This window comes from Anomaloglossus baeobatrachus, chromosome 5 (assembly GCF_048569485.1).
Source record: "Anomaloglossus baeobatrachus isolate aAnoBae1 chromosome 5, aAnoBae1.hap1, whole genome shotgun sequence".
Taxonomy (NCBI): domain Eukaryota; kingdom Metazoa; phylum Chordata; class Amphibia; order Anura; family Aromobatidae; genus Anomaloglossus; species Anomaloglossus baeobatrachus.
In genome coordinates, this window is record NC_134357.1 from 538,946,043 (window position 1) to 538,965,821 (window position 19,779).

At 45.1% G+C, this 19,779-nt stretch overlaps 1 protein-coding gene across 1 annotated transcript in view; it reads left to right on the top strand.

Moving 5' to 3' along the window:
- Positions 1-12,783, top strand: part of LOC142312933 (uncharacterized) — a 133,670-nt gene extending 120,887 nt beyond the window's left edge. Inside the window, exon 15 of the mRNA XM_075351920.1 lies at positions 9,651-12,783. Coding sequence (XP_075208035.1) covers positions 9,651-11,599 — 1,949 coding nt within the window. The 3' untranslated portion in view covers positions 11,600-12,783. The remainder of the gene's footprint in view (positions 1-9,650) is intronic.
- The last annotated feature ends 6,996 nt before the right edge of the window (positions 12,784-19,779 follow it).

Sequence of the window (19,779 nt, forward strand, 5' to 3'; positions counted from 1 at the left end):
CACTGACCCTCATTGTGTGCAATGCTCGGCCCCTGTGGCACTTACTCAGCCGGAGCCTCTGCGACTGGTGGCCCAGGTGGAACCACCTGCTACCACTGTCCAGGTGACAGGGACGGAGTTTGCAGCCTTTGCTGACAAACTGTCTGAGAGTATGGATAAATGGTCTGCTAAAATACTGGAAGCATTGCAGTCCAGACCGGTGATTCAGGCCCTGGGCACTGTCCAATCCTTGACCCCTGGTCCCCCTCAATTGGAACAGCAAAGTACCCCTGGGGTAACCCATAGGTCCCAGGGTGAGGTCTCTGACACGGACCGCAGTCCCAGGCCGCCCAAGCGGGGTCGCTGGGAAATTCCCTCCACTTCATCACACTGTTCAGGGTCCCAGCAGGAGGACTCTCTGGAGGATGAAGCGGAGGTATCAGATCAGGATTCTGATCCTGAAGCCGCTCTCAACCTAGATACACCTGAAGGTGACGCAGTAGTGAATGACCTTATAGCGACCATCAATCAGGTGTTGGATATTTCTCCCCCAGCTCCTCCAATTGAGGAGTCTGCTTCTCAGGAGAAATTCCGTTTCAGGTTTCCCAAGCGTACATTAAATATGTTTCTGGATCACTCTGACTTCAGAGAGGCAATCCAGAAAAACCGAGACTGTCCAGACAAGCGTTTTTCCAAGCGCCTTAAGGACACACGTTATCCCTTCCCCCCCCGAGGTTGTCAAGGGCTGGACTCAGTGTCCTAAGGTGGATCCTCCAATCTCCAGACTGGCGGCTAGATCCATAGTTGCAGTGGAAGATGGGGCTTCACTCAAAGATGCCACTGACAGACAGATGGAACTATGGTTGAAATCCATCTATGAAGCTATCGGCGCGTCTTTTGCTCCAGCATTTGCAGCCGTATGGGCACTCCAAGCTATTTCAGCTTGTCAGGCGCAGATTAATGCAGTAACATGTACATCTGCCCCGCAAGTGGTGTCCTTAACCACTCAGGCGTCGGCGTTTGCGTCCTACGCCATTAATGCTATCCTGGACTCGGCGAGCCGTACGGCGGTGGCATCCGCCAATTCGGTGGTACTCCGCAGGGCCATGTGGCTACGTGAATGGAAGGCAGACTCTGCTTCCAAAAAATTCTTAACCGGTTTGCCATTGTCTGGCGACCGCTTGTTTGGTGAGCGATTGGATGAAATCATTAAACAATCCAAGGGAAAGGATTCATCCTTACCCCAGTCCAAACCAAACAGACCTCAACCACGGAAGGTACAATCGAGGTTTCGGTCCTTTCGGACCGCGGGCAGGTCTCAATTTCCTCGTCCAAAAGGCCTCAAAAAGATCAGAGGAACTCCGATTCATGGCGGTCTAAGGCACGTCCTAAAAAGACCGCCGGAGGAACCGCTCCCAAAGCGGCCTCCTCATGACTCTCGGCCTCCTCAAAGCGCATCCTCGGTCGGTGGCAGGCTCTCCCGCTTTTGCGACGCCTGGCTGCCACAAGTAAAAGACCGATGGGTGAGAGACATTCTATCTCAAGGATACAGGATAGAGTTCAGCTCTCGTCCTCCGACGCGTTTCTTCAGAACATCTCCGCCCCCCGACAGAGCCGAGGCTCTTCTGCAGGCGGTGTGCACCCTGAAGGCGGAAGGAGTGGTGATCCCTGTTCCTCTTCAGCAACGGGGTCACGGTTTTTACTCCAACTTGTTCGTGGTGCCAAAAAAGGACGGATCCTTCCGTCCCGTTCTGGACCTAAAACTGCTCAACAAGCATGTGAGAACCAGGCGGTTCCGGATGGAATCGCTCCGCTCCGTCATCGCCTCAATGTCCCAAGGAGATTTCCTAGCATCAATCGACATCAAAGATGCTTATCTCCACGTACCGATTGCACCAGAGCATCAGCGCTTCCTGCGTTTCGCCATAGGGGACGAACACCTTCAGTTCGTGGCACTGCCTTTTGGCCTGGCGACAGCCCCACGGGTCTTCACCAAGGTCATGGCAACAGTGGTGGCAATCCTACACTCTCAGGGACACTCGGTGATCCCTTACTTAGACGATCTACTTGTCAAGGCACCCTCTCAAGGGGCATGCCAACACAGCCTGAACATTGCTCTGGACACTCTCCAGAGTTTCGGGTGGATCATCAATTTTCCAAAGTCAAATCTGACACCGGCCCAATCACTGACATATCTTGGCATGGAGTTTCATACTCTCTCAGCGATAGTGAGGCTTCCGCTGAACAAACAGCGTTCACTACAGACAGGGGTGCAATCTCTCCTTCAAGGTCAGTCACACCCCCTGAGGCGCCTCATGCACTTCCTAGGGAAGATGGTGGCAGCAATGGAGGCAGTTCCTTTTGCGCAGTTTCATCTGCGCCCACTTCAATGGGACATTCTCCGCAAATGGGACAGGAAGTCGACGTCCCTCGACAGGAACGTCTCCCTTTCTCGGGCAGCCAAAGCTTCCCTTCAGTGGTGGCTTCTCCCCACTTCTCTGTCGAAGGGGAAATCCTTCCTGCCCCCATCCTGGGCGGTGGTCACGACGGACGCGAGCCTGTCAGGGTGGGGAGCGGTCTTTCTCCACCACAGGGCTCAGGGTACTTGGACTCAGACAGAGTCCTCCCTTCAGATCAATGTTCTGGAGATAAGGGCAGTGTATCTTGCCCTAAAGGCGTTCCAGCCGTGGCTGGAAGGCAAACAGATCCGAATTCAGTCGGACAACTCCACAGCGGTGGCATACATCAACCACCAAGACGGGACACGCAGTCGGCAAGCCTTCCAGGAAGTCCGGCGGATTCTGCTGTGGGTGGAAGCCACAGCCTCCACCATATCCGCAGTTCACATCCCGGGCGTAGAAAACTGGGAAGCAGACTTTCTCAGTCGCCAGGGCATGGACGCAGGGGAATGGTCCCTTCACCCGGACGTGTTTCAGGAGATATGTTGCCGCTGGGGCATGCCGGACGTCGACCTAATGGCGTCCCGGCACAACAACAAGGTCCCGACATTCATGGCACGGTCTCAAGATCACAGAGCTCTGGCGGCAGACGCCTTAGTTCAGGATTGGTCGCAGTTTCAACTCCCTTATGTGTTTCCTCCTCTGGCACTGTTGCCCAGAGTGTTACGCAAGATCAGGGCCGACTGCCGCCGCGCCATCCTCGTCGCTCCAGACTGGCCGAGGAGGTCGTGGTACCCAGATCTGTGGCATCTCACGGTCGGTCAACCGTGGGCACTACCAGACCGACCAGACTTGCTGTCTCAAGGGCCGTTTTTCCATCTGAATTCTGTGGCCCTCAACCTGACTGTGTGGCCATTGAGTCCTGGATCCTAGCGTCTTCAGGATTATCTCAAGAGGTCATTGCCACTATGAGACAGGCTAGGAAACCAACGTCCGCCAAGATCTACCACAGGACGTGGAAAATATTCCTGTCGTGGTGCTCTGCTCAGGGTTTTTCTCCCTGGCCATTTACCTTGCCCACTTTTCTGTCCTTCCTTCAATCCGGATTGGAAAAGGGTTTGTCGCTCGGCTCCCTTAAGGGACAAGTCTCTGCGCTCTCTGTGTTTTTTCAGAAGCGCCTAGCCAGACTTCCACAGGTACGCACGTTCCTGCAGGGGGTTTGTCACATCGTCCCTCCTTACAAGCGTCCGTTAGAACCCTGGGATCTGAACAGGGTGCTGATGGTTCTTCAGAAACCACCGTTCGAGCCAATGAGGGATATTTCTCTCTCACGCCTTTCGCATAAAGTGGTTTTCCTAGTAGCAGTCACTTCACTTCGGAGAGTGTCTGAGCTAGCAGCGTTGTCGTGCAAAGCCCCTTTCCTGGTGTTTCACCAGGACAAGGTGGTTCTGCGTCCGGTTCCGGAATTTCTCCCTAAGGTGGTATCCCCTTTTCATCTCAATCAGGATATCTCCTTACCCTCTTTTTGTCCTCATCCAGTTCACCAATGTGAAAAGGATTTGCACTTGTTAGATCTGGTGAGAGCACTCAGATTCTACATTTCTCGTACGGCGCCCCTGCGCCGCTCGGATGCACTCTTTGTCCTTGTCGCTGGCCAGCGTAAAGGGACACAAGCTTCCAAATCGACCCTGGCTCGGTGGATTAAGGAACCAATTCTCGAAGCTTATCGTTCCTCGGGGCTTCCGGTTCCCTCAGGGCTGAAGGCCCATTCTACCAGGGCCGTGGGAGCGTCCTGGGCCTTGCGGCACCAGGCTACGGCTCAGCAGGTGTGTCAGGCAGCTACCTGGTCGAGCCTGCACACTTTCACGAAACACTATCAGGTGCATACCTATGCTGCGGCAGATGCCAGCCTAGGTAGGCGAGTCCTTCAGGCGGCGGTTGCCCACCTGTAGGACGGAGCCGTTTACGGCTCTATTATGAGGTATTATTTACCCACCCAGGGACTGCTTTTGGACGTCCCAAGTGTCTGGGTCTCCCAATGGAGCGACAAAGAAGAAGGGAATTTTGTTTACTTACCGTAAATTCCTTTTCTTCTAGCTCCAATTGGGAGACCCAGCACCCGCCCCTGTTTTTTGTGTACACATGTTGTTCATGTTGAATGGTTTCAGTTCTCCGATATTCCTTCGGATTGAATTTACTTTAAACCAATTTATAATTTTTTCCTCCTTCTTGCTTTTGCACCAAAACTGAGGAGCCCGTGAGGCACGGGGGGTGTATAGGCAGAAGGGGAGGGGCTTTACACTTTTAGTGTAATACTTTGTGTGGCCTCCGGAGGCATAGCTATACACCCAAGTGTCTGGGTCTCCCAATTGGAGCTAGAAGAAAAGGAATTTACGGTAAGTAAACAAAATTCCCTTCTTTCTATATTTTTGCCAAAGACTCATGGGGGCTTGTTTTATGCTGGATTGACATTTTTATTGGTACCATTCACTGGCACATAATATATTTATTGCTTTCCATTCCAATTTGGGATGCAGCATGAACAAAAAGCAGCAATTCAGAAATTAGGGTTTTTTTTATGCTAGTCACCCTTTGGTAAAGTGATAAGAGCTTGATTCTTCAGGTCGGTATGATAACACATTTATATATTTTTTATTCTTGTCACTTTTACACAATATAAACAATTTAATAGAAAAAGCATTGTTTTTGCATTGCTGTATTCTGAGAGCTACAGCTTTTATATTTTTCCACTGATGGGACTGTAGGCCCCGTCACACACAGAGATAAATCTTTGGCAGAGCTGTGGTTGCAGTGAAATCATGGACATATTATTCCATTTGTACACAGCCACAAACCTGGCACTGATTGTCCCCAATTTCACTGCAACCACAGATCTGCCGCAGATTTATCTCTGTGTGTGACAGGGCCTTGTGTCGCAGCTATGTCAGTCATTGGTCATTAAGGGGGTAACAATTTTTATGAGATAAAATTTACCATTAACATAATGTAAAATGTGTCCCAAAAGTAGCATTTCAGGATTACTGGGATATGTAGAAGCATTCCAGAATTAAGTTTTCATTTTTTTTCCAAAGTCCCAATATTTTAATTAAGTACAAATTTTATCAATCTGAATATACTACTAAAATGAGTTGAAAAAAACCCCAAAACATTCAAGTAATCATTGGGATACGTAGAAACATTCCAAAGTTATTACCACATTAAGTTGAACTTCAAATATTTTGTCTGGTCAGAAAGGTGAGCACTTGCTTCTATGTGGGGCAGTTACTGTAAGACTGGGTTAACAATTTTTCATTATCTTAAAAGCCATGGCTTCTTTGGGAACGATCATCTGTTCTTCACAAATGGACTTGTAACTATCATTGATTGTGACAGACACCACATAATAGCACTGATGGGTCCCTTTATGATTCTCTTATGAGCATTTCACTACAAATTACTAGTGACAAACAAATTTAAACATGAACTTATGAAGATGCTGGCTTCAATACAAAATTGGAAAATTGATAGTGGCCTAACATCAGAATCTAGTGGTTCTTTTTTTTTTAATCAGATACATTCTTATTTTTCACCAAGTATACAAAACATGTGTTTATATTTTCAGCAATAACGAGCAGAACTATAAACTTTCCCTCCCCAACATCCCCTGCCCCTCCCCCTCAGCGTACATATTACCTATATCAATATCAAAGATCTTACATTTTAACCCATCAATAGCATATATTGGAATGTATAGAACTAACTATCTCTGCCCCTAGTCCAACATCTCCCAACTCTAATATTTATCCATATTGCAGCCTCGGATTCCACAATCTATCAAAAAGTGCAAGTTGTTTCCTTTTCCCATATATGCTTCTCTCCATTCGAACAATATGATTAACATATGCGACAAATTCCCCTCTAGTCGGTGGGTCCCCCTGCATCCAGTGTTTGGCAATTACTTTCCTTGCCGCATACAGCAGTCTGGCTATCACTATTTTAAAATTGCTGTCTACTCTAATTTCTTCCACGTAACCTAAAAGATATATCAGGGGTTGTCTGGGAAGTTTACATCTATAAGCTCCTTCTATTCTATTAAGAACAGTTATCCAAAAGGGTGCCAACCTGGGGCACATCCACATCATGTGGAAAATGCCGGCACCTTCTCCATTACATCTAGGACAGTCGGAGTTAGGGCAGCTTTGCACGTTGCAACATCGCACGTGCGATGTCGGTGGGGTCAAATCGAAAGTGACGCACATCTGGCGTCACTTTCGACATCGTAGTGTGTAAATCCTAGATGATACGATTAACGAGCGCAAAAGCGTCGTTATCATATCATCGGTGTAGGCTCCGACTTTTTCATAATTACGCTGCCGCGACAGATACGATGTTGTTCCTCGTTCCTGCGGATGCACACATCGCTGTGTGTGAAGCCGCAGGAGCGAAGAACATCTCCTTACCTGCTGCCGCCGGCTATACGGAAGGAAGAAGGTGGGCGGGATGTTTACATCCTGCTCATCTCCGCCCCTCCGCTTTGATTGGCCGCCTGCCGTGTGACGTCGCTGTGACGTTGTACGACCCGCCCCCTTAGGAAGGAGGCGGATCGTCGTCCAGAGCGACGTCGCAGGACAGGTGAGTGCATGTGAAGCTGGCGTAGCGATAATGTTCGCTACGCCAGGAATCACAACATATCGCTGCTGCGACGGGGGCGGGGACTATCGCATGCGACATCGCAGCATCGGCTTGCGATGTCGCAACGTGCAAAGCCCGCCTTACTCCTCCAATCCCATTTTACACATAATTAGCGGGGATCTATATGCCCTATGCACCACGTAAAGGTGGGATAATCTTGCTGGTTCACTCATTGATAATTTCGGTATGTTTTCCAAAACACTATCCCATACCTCATCAGTGATCCCGTCTATCTCTGCCTCCCATTTAGTCCTAATGTTTACAGGGTGATCAAGCAAATATGTTTGCAGTAGGTCCCTATATATAGTAGATATGATTCCTCTTGTGGGTCCACTACTACACACATATTTCAGTACTAGGTCTGCTTGTACCAGCAATGATTGCTTAACCCCCTGAGCCACCACTGCATGCACCAACCGTTTGTACTGGTACCATCCAAGTGGGGATATCACAAATTCATCCTGTATTTGTGTAAACGATTTCAGACGTCCCTAGCTAAGAATTTGCCCCATATACCTTTACGTGCCCATTCCTTAATTTTGCCTATCTTGTATATCTCAGAGCAGTTTTCATTGTCCCACAACAGAGAGAATTCAGTTATTGCTGTAATCCCTCTTATTTGCTTGATCTTCCTCCATATTCTATTCATCAGGCTAAGTTTGGGGCTCGTTTTTCCTATTCTCCCAAATGATCCATCCTCCAGTCCGAACACTAATGGCTTCCGATGCAGAACATGCCCTAACAGTCTGGATGCTTGGTCTACCACCCCTAAATCTGCCCATCCCCTGAAATGTTGACTTTGAGCTGCCAGATAATATATTCCCGGATTTGGTAGTGCTAGCCCCCTCATCCTTCGGTCTCTGTAGCGTCTCGAGTTTAAGTCTGGCTTGTTTGTTCTTCCATATTAGAGCACGGAACATGGAATCAATCTCCTTAAAGTGACTCTGAGGGATCCAAACAGGAGAATTGTGCAACACATAGAGTATCTTGGGCATAAGCACCATTTTAATAAGATTAATCCGTCCTATTACTGATAAAGCTTATTCCAAGCAGTTATCTTACTTCGCAGTTGCTTCAGCAAAGGGACTAGATTAATAGTAATGTAATTCCCAATTGGCATGGATACCTGAATGCCCAGATATCTAAACTGGTGCACAACCTGCAGTCTGTTGACCTCATCACCCAGGATCGACCTATCCACTCCCGCGTCCACCTGAAACAGATTCGATTTGGTCCAATTGATAGTCAGTCCAGAGATCCCCCCCGTACCGCTCGATCACCTGCATGGCACAGCTCAACGATGCCCCTTGGTCTCCCAGAAACAATAGAATGTCGTCTGCATAGAAGGCTATCTTCTCTTCTATATGGCCATATACAAATCCCTTTATGTCTCTGTTCTGCCGTATAGCAGCCTCCAGTGGTTCCACTGCCAGAGCAAAAAGGAGAGGCGAGAGAGGACATCCTTGGCGAGTACCCCTTTGTAGATCCACCGTGTGTGACAACATTCCATTAATCCTCACTTTAGCTACTGGTCTAGCATATAACAGCTGTATCCAGGATATAAAATTAGGGCCAAATCCCATATGTCTTAACACTCCCCACAGGTATCCCCATTCCACACCGTCAAATGCTTTATGAGCATCTAATGAAGCTATTACTCTCTGTCCCGGATTGTCCACCGGCAGTTGCATGTTAAGGTATAATCGTCGTATGTTTTTTACCGTGGATCTATTAGGCATAAAACCCGACTGATCCTGGTGAATTAGGGTAGATATCACTTCTGTTAATCGATTAGAGAGTACTTTGGCCAAAATTTTTACATCCATCGTTAACAGTGAGATGGGCCTGTATGATTCGGGGAGTTTTGGATCCTTATCCTCTTTAGGTATTACTGTTATTATCGCCTCCCTCATAGACTCTGGCAGTATCCCCCTCTCCCTTGCCTCCGACAAGACACTCAGCAAATTGGGTAAGAGTATTTCTTCCAAAGATTTGTATACCTCCACCGGTAGATTATCTACCCCCGGGGCTTTTTCATTTGCCATGCCATGCAAAGCTCTCTCTATCTCCTCAAGTGTGATCGGGCCCTCTAGACTGTGTTTCTCTGTCTCTGTAATTTTGGGTAATGTCATTGTACCTAAGAAAGCCTCTAGGTCGCTCTGTCTCGTCTCCCCTCTAGTGGAATATAATTTCTCATAAAAGGCTGCGAACGTGTCCAGAATATCTACCCCCTTCGTAACCAAATCTCCCGTTGTGGTGCGAATGCAATGCACAAAGGATGATTGTCTCTGGGTTGCCATCACCACCGACAACAGATGTTCCACCTTTTCTCCCTCCGCATAAAAGTTCTCTTTTTGAAAAGCCTGCTTCCTAGGTACTTTCTCCAATAGCACCTTATTAACTTCTTCCTGCGCTGCCTATTCTAAGAATCTAGTGGTTCTTGATTTGAGGTCTATTGTCAGATTGAAAATTTGAAAATGTCTTCTAATTTCTATGAATATTTCATATAGAAATGTTGTGAAAGTATGTATTTTAACGTTATTTTTATTTGAAAATAATAATTGGTTTTACTCTTGGCAGATGATGGTAACAGGAGATCACAAGGACATCTGATGTCTTCAATTTTTAAATCAAATGATGTTGAAATAACACAAGATATAGTAGAAGTGTATTCCATTATTCCAGATATACCAGCCTCCCTCCACAGCAAAGATCTATCATCTGATCCTGTTAAACAAGTCCAATTTTTTAATTCATCAAAGACTAGTAAGAAAACTAAGCATCACAAAAGAAGTGTTCAAAACCAAAATGATCTCGCAGAAAATAAGCCACTTTCATGTTCAGAATATGGAAAAAGCTTTTCTTCAAAGAATGAAAAAATTCACACACAGAAAAAATTTTCATGTTCAAAGTGTGGGAAAAGGTTTAGTCAGAAATCGAAGCTTGTACAACATGAGAGAATGCACACAGGCGAAACGCCATATTCATGTCCAGAATGTGGGAAACGTTTTAAACACCAATCAGGGTGTTATATCCATAAGAAAATTCACACAGGGGAGAAGCCGTATTCATGTTCTGAATGTGGAAAATGTTTTCAACGCAGATCAGCTTGTTTGATCCATAAGAGGACTCACACAGGGGAGAAGCCATATCCATGTTCTGAATGTGGAAAATGTTATAGAATGAAACAACATCTTGATAGACATCAGAGAAGTCACACAGGGGAGAAGCCGTATTCATGTTCAGAATGTGGGAAATGTTTTGCCATAAGAGAAAGTCTTGTGAATCATCATAGAACACACACAGGGGAGAAGCCATATTTTTGTTCCGAATGTGGTAAATGTTTTAAACAGAAATCAATCCTTGTTATTCATAGGATAATTCACACAGGGAAGAAGCCACATGCCTGTACAGAATGTGGGAAATGTTTTACAAAGAAATCAACTCTTGATGGACATAAAAAAACTCACACAGGGGAGAAGCCACATGCATGTTCAGAATGTGGGAAACGTTTTAGAAAGAAATCAGACCTTGTTGGACATCAAATAACACACACAGGGGTGAAACCATATTCATGTTCAGGATGTGAGAAATGTTTTACAAAGAAATCAGACCTTGTTAGACATCAAATAACACACACAGGGGTGAAACCCTATTCATGTTCAGGATGTGAGAAATGTTTTACAAAGAAATCAGGTCTTGTTAGACATCAAATAACACACACAGGGGTGAAACCATATTCATGTTCAGGATGTGAGAAATGTTTTACAAAGAAATCAGACCTTGTTAGACATCAAATAACACACACAGGGGTGAAACCCTATACATGTTCAGGATGTGAGAAATGTTTTACAAAGAAATCAGGTCTTGTTAGACATCAAATAACACACACAGGGGTGAAACCATATTCATGTTCAGGATGTGAGAAATGTTTTACACAGAAATCAGGTCTTGTTAGACATCAAATAATTCACACAGGGGTGAAATCGTATTCATGTTTAGAATGTGGGAAATGTTTTACAAACCAATCAACTCTTGATGGACATAAATTAATTCACACAGGGGAGAAGCCACATGCATGTTCAGAATGTGGGAAGCGTTTTACAAAGAAATCAAATCTTGATGAACATAAAATAATTCACACAGGGGAGAAGCCACATGCATGTTCAGAATGTGGGAAACGTTTTACAAAGAAATCAAATCTTGATGGACATAAATTAATTCACACAGGGGAGAAGCCACATGCATGTTCAGAATGTGGGAAATGTTGTACAAAGAAATCAACTCTTGATGGACATAAAATAATTCACACAGGGGTGAAATCATATTCATGTCCTGAATGTGGGAAATGTTTTACATATAAATCAAGTCTTGTTAGACATCAAATAACTCACATAGGGGTGAAATCATATTCATGTTTAGAATGTGGAAATAGTTTTACAAATATATCAGATCTTAATACACATAACAGAACTCACACAGGGAATAATTCTTTGTCAAACCTAGAAGATCAGAAATGTTCTACTTGAACAACATATTTTGTTGCTGCAAAAAAAAAAAAACAAACACGTGGAAAGGTGCAAATTGTACAAGAAGACATGTGACCGAGACTGTCAACATAAAGTCAAATAGGCAAAAAAGAAAGGGAATGCAATTTGCAGCTTAAAGCGGGCTTTACACGCTGCGACATCGCTAGAATTTGCTGGCAATGTCGAGCGCGATAGCACCCGCCCCTGACGTATGGTCGATATGTGGTGATCGCTGCCGTAGTGAACATTATCGCTACGGCAGCGTCACACGCACATACCTGCTCTGCGATGTCGCTCTGGCCGGCGAACCGCCTCCTTTCTAAGGGGGTAGTTCATCCGGCGTCACAGCGACGTCACACCGCAGGCGTCCAATAGTAGCGGAGGGGCAGAGATGAGCGGGACGTAACATCCTGCCCACCTCCTTCCGCATTGCCGGTGGAGGCATGTAAGGAGATGTTCGTTGCTCCTGTGGTGTCACACACAGCGATGTGTGCTGCTGCAGGAACGAGGATCAACATCGCTAATAAGCATTAAACGTTTTTTTGTTTCAGGACGACCTCTCCACGGAAAACTATTTTGACCGCTTTTGCAATCGTTTAAGGTGGCTCATAAGTGTCACACACTGCGATATCATTAATGAAGCCGGATGTGCGTCACAAACACCGTGACCCCGACGATAAGTCATTAAGGATATCGTAGCGTGTAAAGCCCGCTTAACACTTTCACACCCTGGCAGTTATCAGTTTTTGTTTTTTCCTCCCCTTCTTCTAAGAGCAATAATTTTTATTATTTTTTTCTATCAATATAGCCATATGCGGGCTTGATTTGTGCAGGACAAGTTGTATTTTTTAACGACACCCTTAATTCTGCCCCATATTGTATTGAAAATTGGGGGAAAATTCCAAGAGCGGTAAAATTGGAAAAAAAAAAGTGCAATTGCGCAATTTTTTTTCCCCCTTTACCCCATGCTCACTGTAAACCTGACTTGACACTATGATTCCCAAGGTCAGTACGAGTTGATAGATTGATATATATGTAAAACTATACATGTTTGGTATCTAAGTGTTGAAAAACATTTCAGATGTTTTGAAAAAAAATTTGCGCTTTTGTTGTCATTTTCGGAGACCCGTAGTGTTTTCATTTTCTCTTATCGCTTCATTGGGGGACACAGGAAACCATGGGTACAGTGCCTTGTTAAAATATTTTCAGAGTTATAGGGTATTGGTGTGCACTCAGCTAGAGTGTGGTTTCATTAGAGGTGCTAGTGTGGGGTCAATTGTTAAAATATTTGGCCCCCTTTAATTTTTCAACCTGTTCCCACGTTTCAGGCTTCAAACATAAAGATAAAAATTTTAATGTTATGGTGAAGAATCAACAAGTGGGACACAATTGTGAAGTTGAACGAAATGTATTACTTACAGTGCCTACAAGTAGTATTCAACCCCCTGCAGATTTAGCAGGTTTGATAAGATGCAAATAAGTTAGAGCCTGCAAACTTCAAACAAGAGCAGGATTTATTAACAGATGCATAAATCTTACAAACCAACAAGTTATGTTGCTCAGTTAAATTTTAATAAATTTTCAACATAAAAGTGTGGGTCAATTATTATTCAACCCCTAGGTTTAATATTTTGTGGAATAACCCTTGTTTGAAATTATAGCTAATAATCGTCTTTTATAAGACCTGATCAGGCCGGCACAGGTCTCTGGAGTTATCTTGGCCCACTCCTCCATGCAGATCTTCTCCAAGTTATCTAGGTTCTTTGGGTGTCTCATGTGGACTTTAATCTTGAGCTCCTTCCACAAGTTTTCAATTGGGTTAAGGTCAGGAGACTGACTAGGCCACTGCAACACCTTGATTTTTTCCCTCTTGAACCAGGCCTTGGTTTTCTTGGCTGTGTGCTTTGGGTCGTTGTCTTGTTGGAAGATGAAATGACGACCCATCTTAAGATCCTTGATGGAGGAGCGGAGGTTCTTGGCCAAAATCTCCAGGTAGGCCGTGCTATCCATCTTCCCATGGATGCGGACCAGATGGCCAGGCCCCTTGGCTGAAAAACAGCCCCACAGCATGATGCTGCCACCACCATGCTTGACTGTAGGGATGGTATTTTTGGGGTCGTATGCAGTGCCATCCAGTCTCCAAACGTCACGTGTGTGGTTGGCACCAAAGATCTCGATCTTGGTCTCATCAGACCAGAGAACCTTGAACTAGTCTGTCTCAGAGTCCTCCAAGTGATCATGAGCAAACTGTAGACGAGCCTTGACATAACGCTTTGAAAGTAAAGGTACCTTACGGGCTCGTCTGGAACGGAGACCATTGCGGTGGAGTACGTTACTTATGGTATTGACTGAAACCAATGTCCTCACTGCCATGAGATCTTCCCAGAGCTCCTTCCTTGTTGTCCTTGGGTTAGCCTTGACTCTTCGGACAAGCCTGGCCTCGGCACGGGTGGAAACTTTCAAAGGCTGTCCAGGCCGTGGAAGGCTAACAGTAGTTCCATAAGCCTTCCACTTACGGATGATGCTCCCAACAGTGGAGACTGGTAGGCCCAACTCCTTGGAAAGGGTTTTGTACCCCTTGCCAGCCTTGTGACCCTCCACGATCTTGTCTCTGATGGCCTTGGAATGCTCCTTTGTCTTTCCCATGTTGACCAAGTATGAGTGCTGTTCACAAGTTTGGGGAGGGTCTTAATTAGTCAGAAAAAGCTAGAAAAAGAGATAATTAATCCAAACATGTGAAGCTCATTGTTCTTTTTGCCTGAAATACTTCTTAATACTTTAGGGGAACCAAACAGAATTCTGGTGGTTTGAGGGGTTGAATAATAAATGACCCTCTGAATAAACTTTTCACAATTTAAAAAAAAAAAAAAAGAAATAACATTCTTTTTTGCTGCAGTGCATTTCACACTTCCAGGCTGATCTACAGTCCAAATGTCACAATGCCAAGTTAATTCCGAATGTGTAAACTGCTAAATCTGCAGGGGGTTGAATACTACTTGTAGGCACTGTATTTTAAACTTTTTTAAAAAATAAATAACTGATAAGTGGGGCGTGAAATATTATTCATCCTCTTTAAGTTAATTCTTTGTAGCGCCACCCAGGGTCGGACTGGGGTGTGAGGGGCCCACCGGGGAAATTGACTTTGGGGGCCTACACTATAGCTACCATAAACGTTTTTATTACTTGATCATTTTCGGCTTCTCTCAGTATAACGTGCGCCTTTTAGCAAACTCTACAGTGCGCACAAGAGACCTGTATTGTGCTCTGCATATATCACAGGATTTCTTGTAGTATCTTATTTATTGTAGTTAATAATTGAATCTATTATTTACAGTCAGTCGCAGTTTTTCTTACACACGGACATTCCTTGTCCTAGGAAACCATCAAGTCCATCAGCCAAATAAATATTCAAAGAGAAGCAGGACGTTATCCAGCATCTTCAGATGGAAAAGATTACTAATATTAATCCACCTCTGCTCCCCTCTATCCACCATATAGGGAAATCGCCTGTAGAGTCAGTATGTGGAGGTGTGAAGCATTACCCTCCATACACTCTTCTATTTGGAGACTGGTGAATTCTCTTCTCTTTCCACCCTTACACATTACATAATTATCAGTAATGATCGGCCCCCAGTGTCTGTACTGGATGTGGACAGTCATTCCGTGGGGACAGAGGCCTAGAAAAGCCGCACTATGGTTTCCACATTAGTTATAGGGTATATGTGCACACTGCGTTCTGGTTTGACAACAAAACTGCACCCTCTGGCAGACTTTTTACTAATATAAACACTGTGTTTGACAAAAAACCAAGGTAAAAATGCATGCGTTTTCCCTGCGTTTTTTTTGCGTTTTGGACTTCTCATAGACTTTGCTGGGGAAGCAAAACGCATTCACTTTGTCATTGAAACACTGCAGTTTAAAACGCGACAAAAACATAAGAAAAAACGCAACGTGCACACACAGTCTAACATGGTGGATAAACCCTTTACTAGTCCTGTCTATTCTAACAATACTGCTCTATAAGCAGATCAGGCTTTTTTTTTATTTTACATACACTTAGATTGAGGCCCCTCCTGTACTATCATCACATATAGAGCCCCCTCCTGTACTATCATCAGATATAGAGGCCCCCCTGAAGAGTAATTACATATAGCCTAACATACTGACACTAACACTGGGGGTACAGGATACTGAGGACTGAGGCCTAAGCCACATGTCGAGAAAAACGGTGTGAGTGGAGTGCGATAAAACATCGCAGTCCACTCGGACCAATATTAACCTGTCAGCACCCATGAGCGATTATTTTCTCAGCCCTAATCAGACCGAGAAAACAATCTCGGTCTGATTAGGGCTGACATTACATGCTGAGGGTGTAATGTGAGACTCTCGCTCCCATTCAATTCTATGGGGCGAGAGAAAAATCGCACTGCACTCGCATTACACCGGTGTACCGCGAGTGCAAGGAGAGAATGGCAATAGCCGGCAATGGAGGAGAGGGGGAGATAAATCCCTCCCCTCCTCAGCACTGGACCTCTCCTCCGCAACGCCACCCCGCCCCCTGCAGCTGAGGTCTGCTCGCACAGTCGGACTTCAGTCACAGGGACACTCGCATGACAAAAAAAACCAAAAAGAAAAAATACTCCTAAGAACAATATTTATTAGGGTAAAATATTAAAAATGCTCAGAAATACAGAGCATAATAACTCTTATATTATAGAAAGTCTTTAATTAGTCACGTGAAGTGAGTGGGAGGACAGGAAGTGTACAAACCAGCTAGTGAGGGAAGGGGCTATTATAATCTCAGCGTTTTATAGGTGAGCCCTAGGTAGCATGGCTCCAAATCTTTGTAAAAATAAATTGATAGCCTATTGTCCTTAGGGATATATCGGATTGGTCTCTCCCTCCCTTATAGCTACCTACCAGCGGAGGTGCACCTTAAAGTATTGGGTACCCCCCGCTCCTCGTCGGCTTTCCCTAAGCTGTCCCTTTGACCCGCAAGTCGCATAAGACCCACCACCAAGAATATAAGTGCACAGTAGTCAATAGGTCATTGTCAAAAATTGGTCACCAAGAGAATTAGTGACCATAATACAACTTATCCTTAAATAAGGACAGAAAGGCAATACGAACTAATATATGATATGTTATTGCCTCAAAACAATGGGAATCCATACACAGTTTTTTCCTATGCTCTTAAATGCTATAATAGCCAATTTTCACTGCTCATATATATTTTTAAGCACAGTTAGACAAGATAATGTTAAGATACCAGCATACCAGTGATGTATAGAGATAACAACATATACACCCAGCAGGGAATTAATCTGCTGGAGTAACTGGTAGCAGTCAAAAATCCCAATAGGATGATATAAAGATACCAATGTACCAAGGATGCATAGAAATACAACATATAATCCCAGCAGGGAACTTATCTGCTGAGGTCACTGGTAACAGTCCAGAATCCCGACGCGTTTCCCCCCTAAAAATCTTATCTTAGGGGTTCATCAGGGGAAAAGAAGAACCAAGGATTTCATAGTATCCATAAGTTTTTGTATCTTAATAGAATTGATTTTCGTGACGTAAGCAGACATCAGTGGCCAAAGATGGAAGGCAAGTCGTCTGGTAGGTATTCCCAATTCATCCTCTAGGTACAGTGACCCAGGTGACTGAGACGCAAAGCCAGGTGCACCTCCGCTGGTAGGTAGCTATAAGGGAGGGAGAGACCAATCCGATATATCCCTAAGGACAATAGGCTATCAATTTATTTTTACAAAGATTTGGAGCCATGCTACCTAGGGCTCACCTATAAAACGCTGAGATTATAATAGCCCCTTCCCTCACTAGCTGGTTTGTACACTTCCTGTCCTCCCACTCACTTCACGTGACTAATTAAAGACTTTCTATAATATAAGAGTTATTATGCTCTGTATTTCTGAGCATTTTTAATATTTTACCCTAATAAATATTGTTCTTAGTATTTTTTCTTTTTGGTTTTTCTTCATGAACACTCCTTGTATACATTTGTTTTGGTTGTACACTCGCATGACACTCTGCTCCTGCTGTACTGCCAGCGTTAGTCGAGTGTCATGCGAGGGGATATCAGTAATCCCCGTGTGGCCCCGGCCTAACACTGGGGGTACAGGATAATGACACTGACACTGGGGGTCCGGGATAATGACACTGACACTGGGGGTACAGGATAATGACACTGACACTGGGGGTACAGGATAATGACACTGACACTAGGGGTAAAGGATAATGACACTGACACTGGGGGTACAGGATAATGACACTGGGGTACAGGATAATGACACTGACACTGGGGGTACAGGATAATGACACTGGAGGTACAGGATACTGACACTGGGGCACAGGATAATGACACTGACACTGGGGTACAGGATAATGACACTGAGGGTACAGGATAATGACACTGACACTGGGGGTACAGGATAATGACACTTGATACTCGGTACAGGATAAGACACTTGGGGTACAGGATTATTACTTTGGACACTTTGGTTCTTTTCCTCAGCACCAGCTTTTTCTATGTTTTGATAACCATCTTGTGCTCAGCACCCAGCTTTCCCATGATATTAGTAAATAGGAAAGCTGGGAGCTGAGGACAAGATGGATATCAAAATATAGAAAAGCTGGGTAACGAGTTAGGACGGGGCCACACGGGGATTACTGTGATCCCCTCGCATGGCACTCTGCTCACGCTGGCAGTACAGCAGAGCCAAGTGTCATGCGAGTGTGCCTGCGACTGAGGTCCGATCGTGCGAGCGGACCTCAGCTGCGGGGGGTGGGCCAGCATTGAGGAGGCGAGGGCCAGTGCTGAGGAGGGGAGGGATTTATCTCCCCCTCTTCTCCGTTGCCAGCTATTGCCATTCTCACCCTGCACTCGCGGTATACTGGTGTACTGCGAGTGCAGTGCGATTTTTCTCTCGCCCCATACACTTGAATGAGTGCGAGAGAAACAAGGATCGCATTACAGTCGCAGCATGCTGCGATTGTTTTCTCGGTCCGATTACGGCTGAGAAAATAATTGCTCATGTGTGCTGACACACAGGCTAATATTGGTCCGAGTGAAATGCGATGTTTTATCGTACTCCACTCGTACCGTTTTTCTCACCGTGTGTTTTACACCTAAGAAAGCGCCTTTCTTTCAGCTCAGCACCCAGCTTTCCCAATCCTATCCCATTCTCTGACTGCTCCTTATCCCTCTTTTCCTAATCCCTACTGCTATATGGTTACCGTGTGGACTTCACCCACGTCACGCAGCAGGGACTAATGCCTGCACCCTCAAATCACACATACCCAGTTCCCTCATATCCTGCATATCTCACACAGGCTGGCTGTACCCCAAATTATCCCTCTCTGAAACACACTGAAACCCCATATTCCACACACACAGTATCCCTTTCAACCCCTCTGTCACAGTCTAGACCCCTCATATGCTTAACCCAGCAGGAAGTACGCCGCCGCCTCGAAATCACTAAGGTTGACAAATCTCCGGGCCCGGATGGCATACACCCCAGAGTACTACAGGAATTGAGTTCTGTGATAGATAGACCATTATTTTTAATCTTCTCAGATTCCTTAATAACAGGGTCGGTACCGCAGGACTGGCGCATAGCAAATGTGGTGCCAATATTCAAAAAGGGGACAAAAACTGAGCCGGGAAATTATAGGCTGGTAAGTTTAACCTCTACGGTTGTTAAAATCCTTGAGGGTTTCTTGAGAGATGCTATACTGGAGTACCTCAAGAAAAATAACCATATGACAGAGTATCAACATGGGTTTATGAGGGATCGATCCTGTCAAACTAATTTGATCAGCTTCTATGAAGAGGTAAGTTCAAGCCTGGACCAGGGAAATGCAGTGGATGTTGTGTATATGGACTTTTCAAAAGCTTTTGATACGGTGCCACACAAAAGGTTGGTACATAAAATGAGAATAATGGGGATAGGGGAAAATATGTGTAACTGGGTTAAAAACTGGCTCAGTGATAGGAAACAAAGGGTGGTTATTAATGGTACGTACTCGGACTGGGTCTCAGTTCATAGTGGGGTACCACAGGGGTCAGTATTGGGCCCGCTTCTTTTCAACATATTTATAAATGACCTTGTTGGGGGCATGCGGAGTAGAATTTCAATATTTGCAGATGATACTAAACT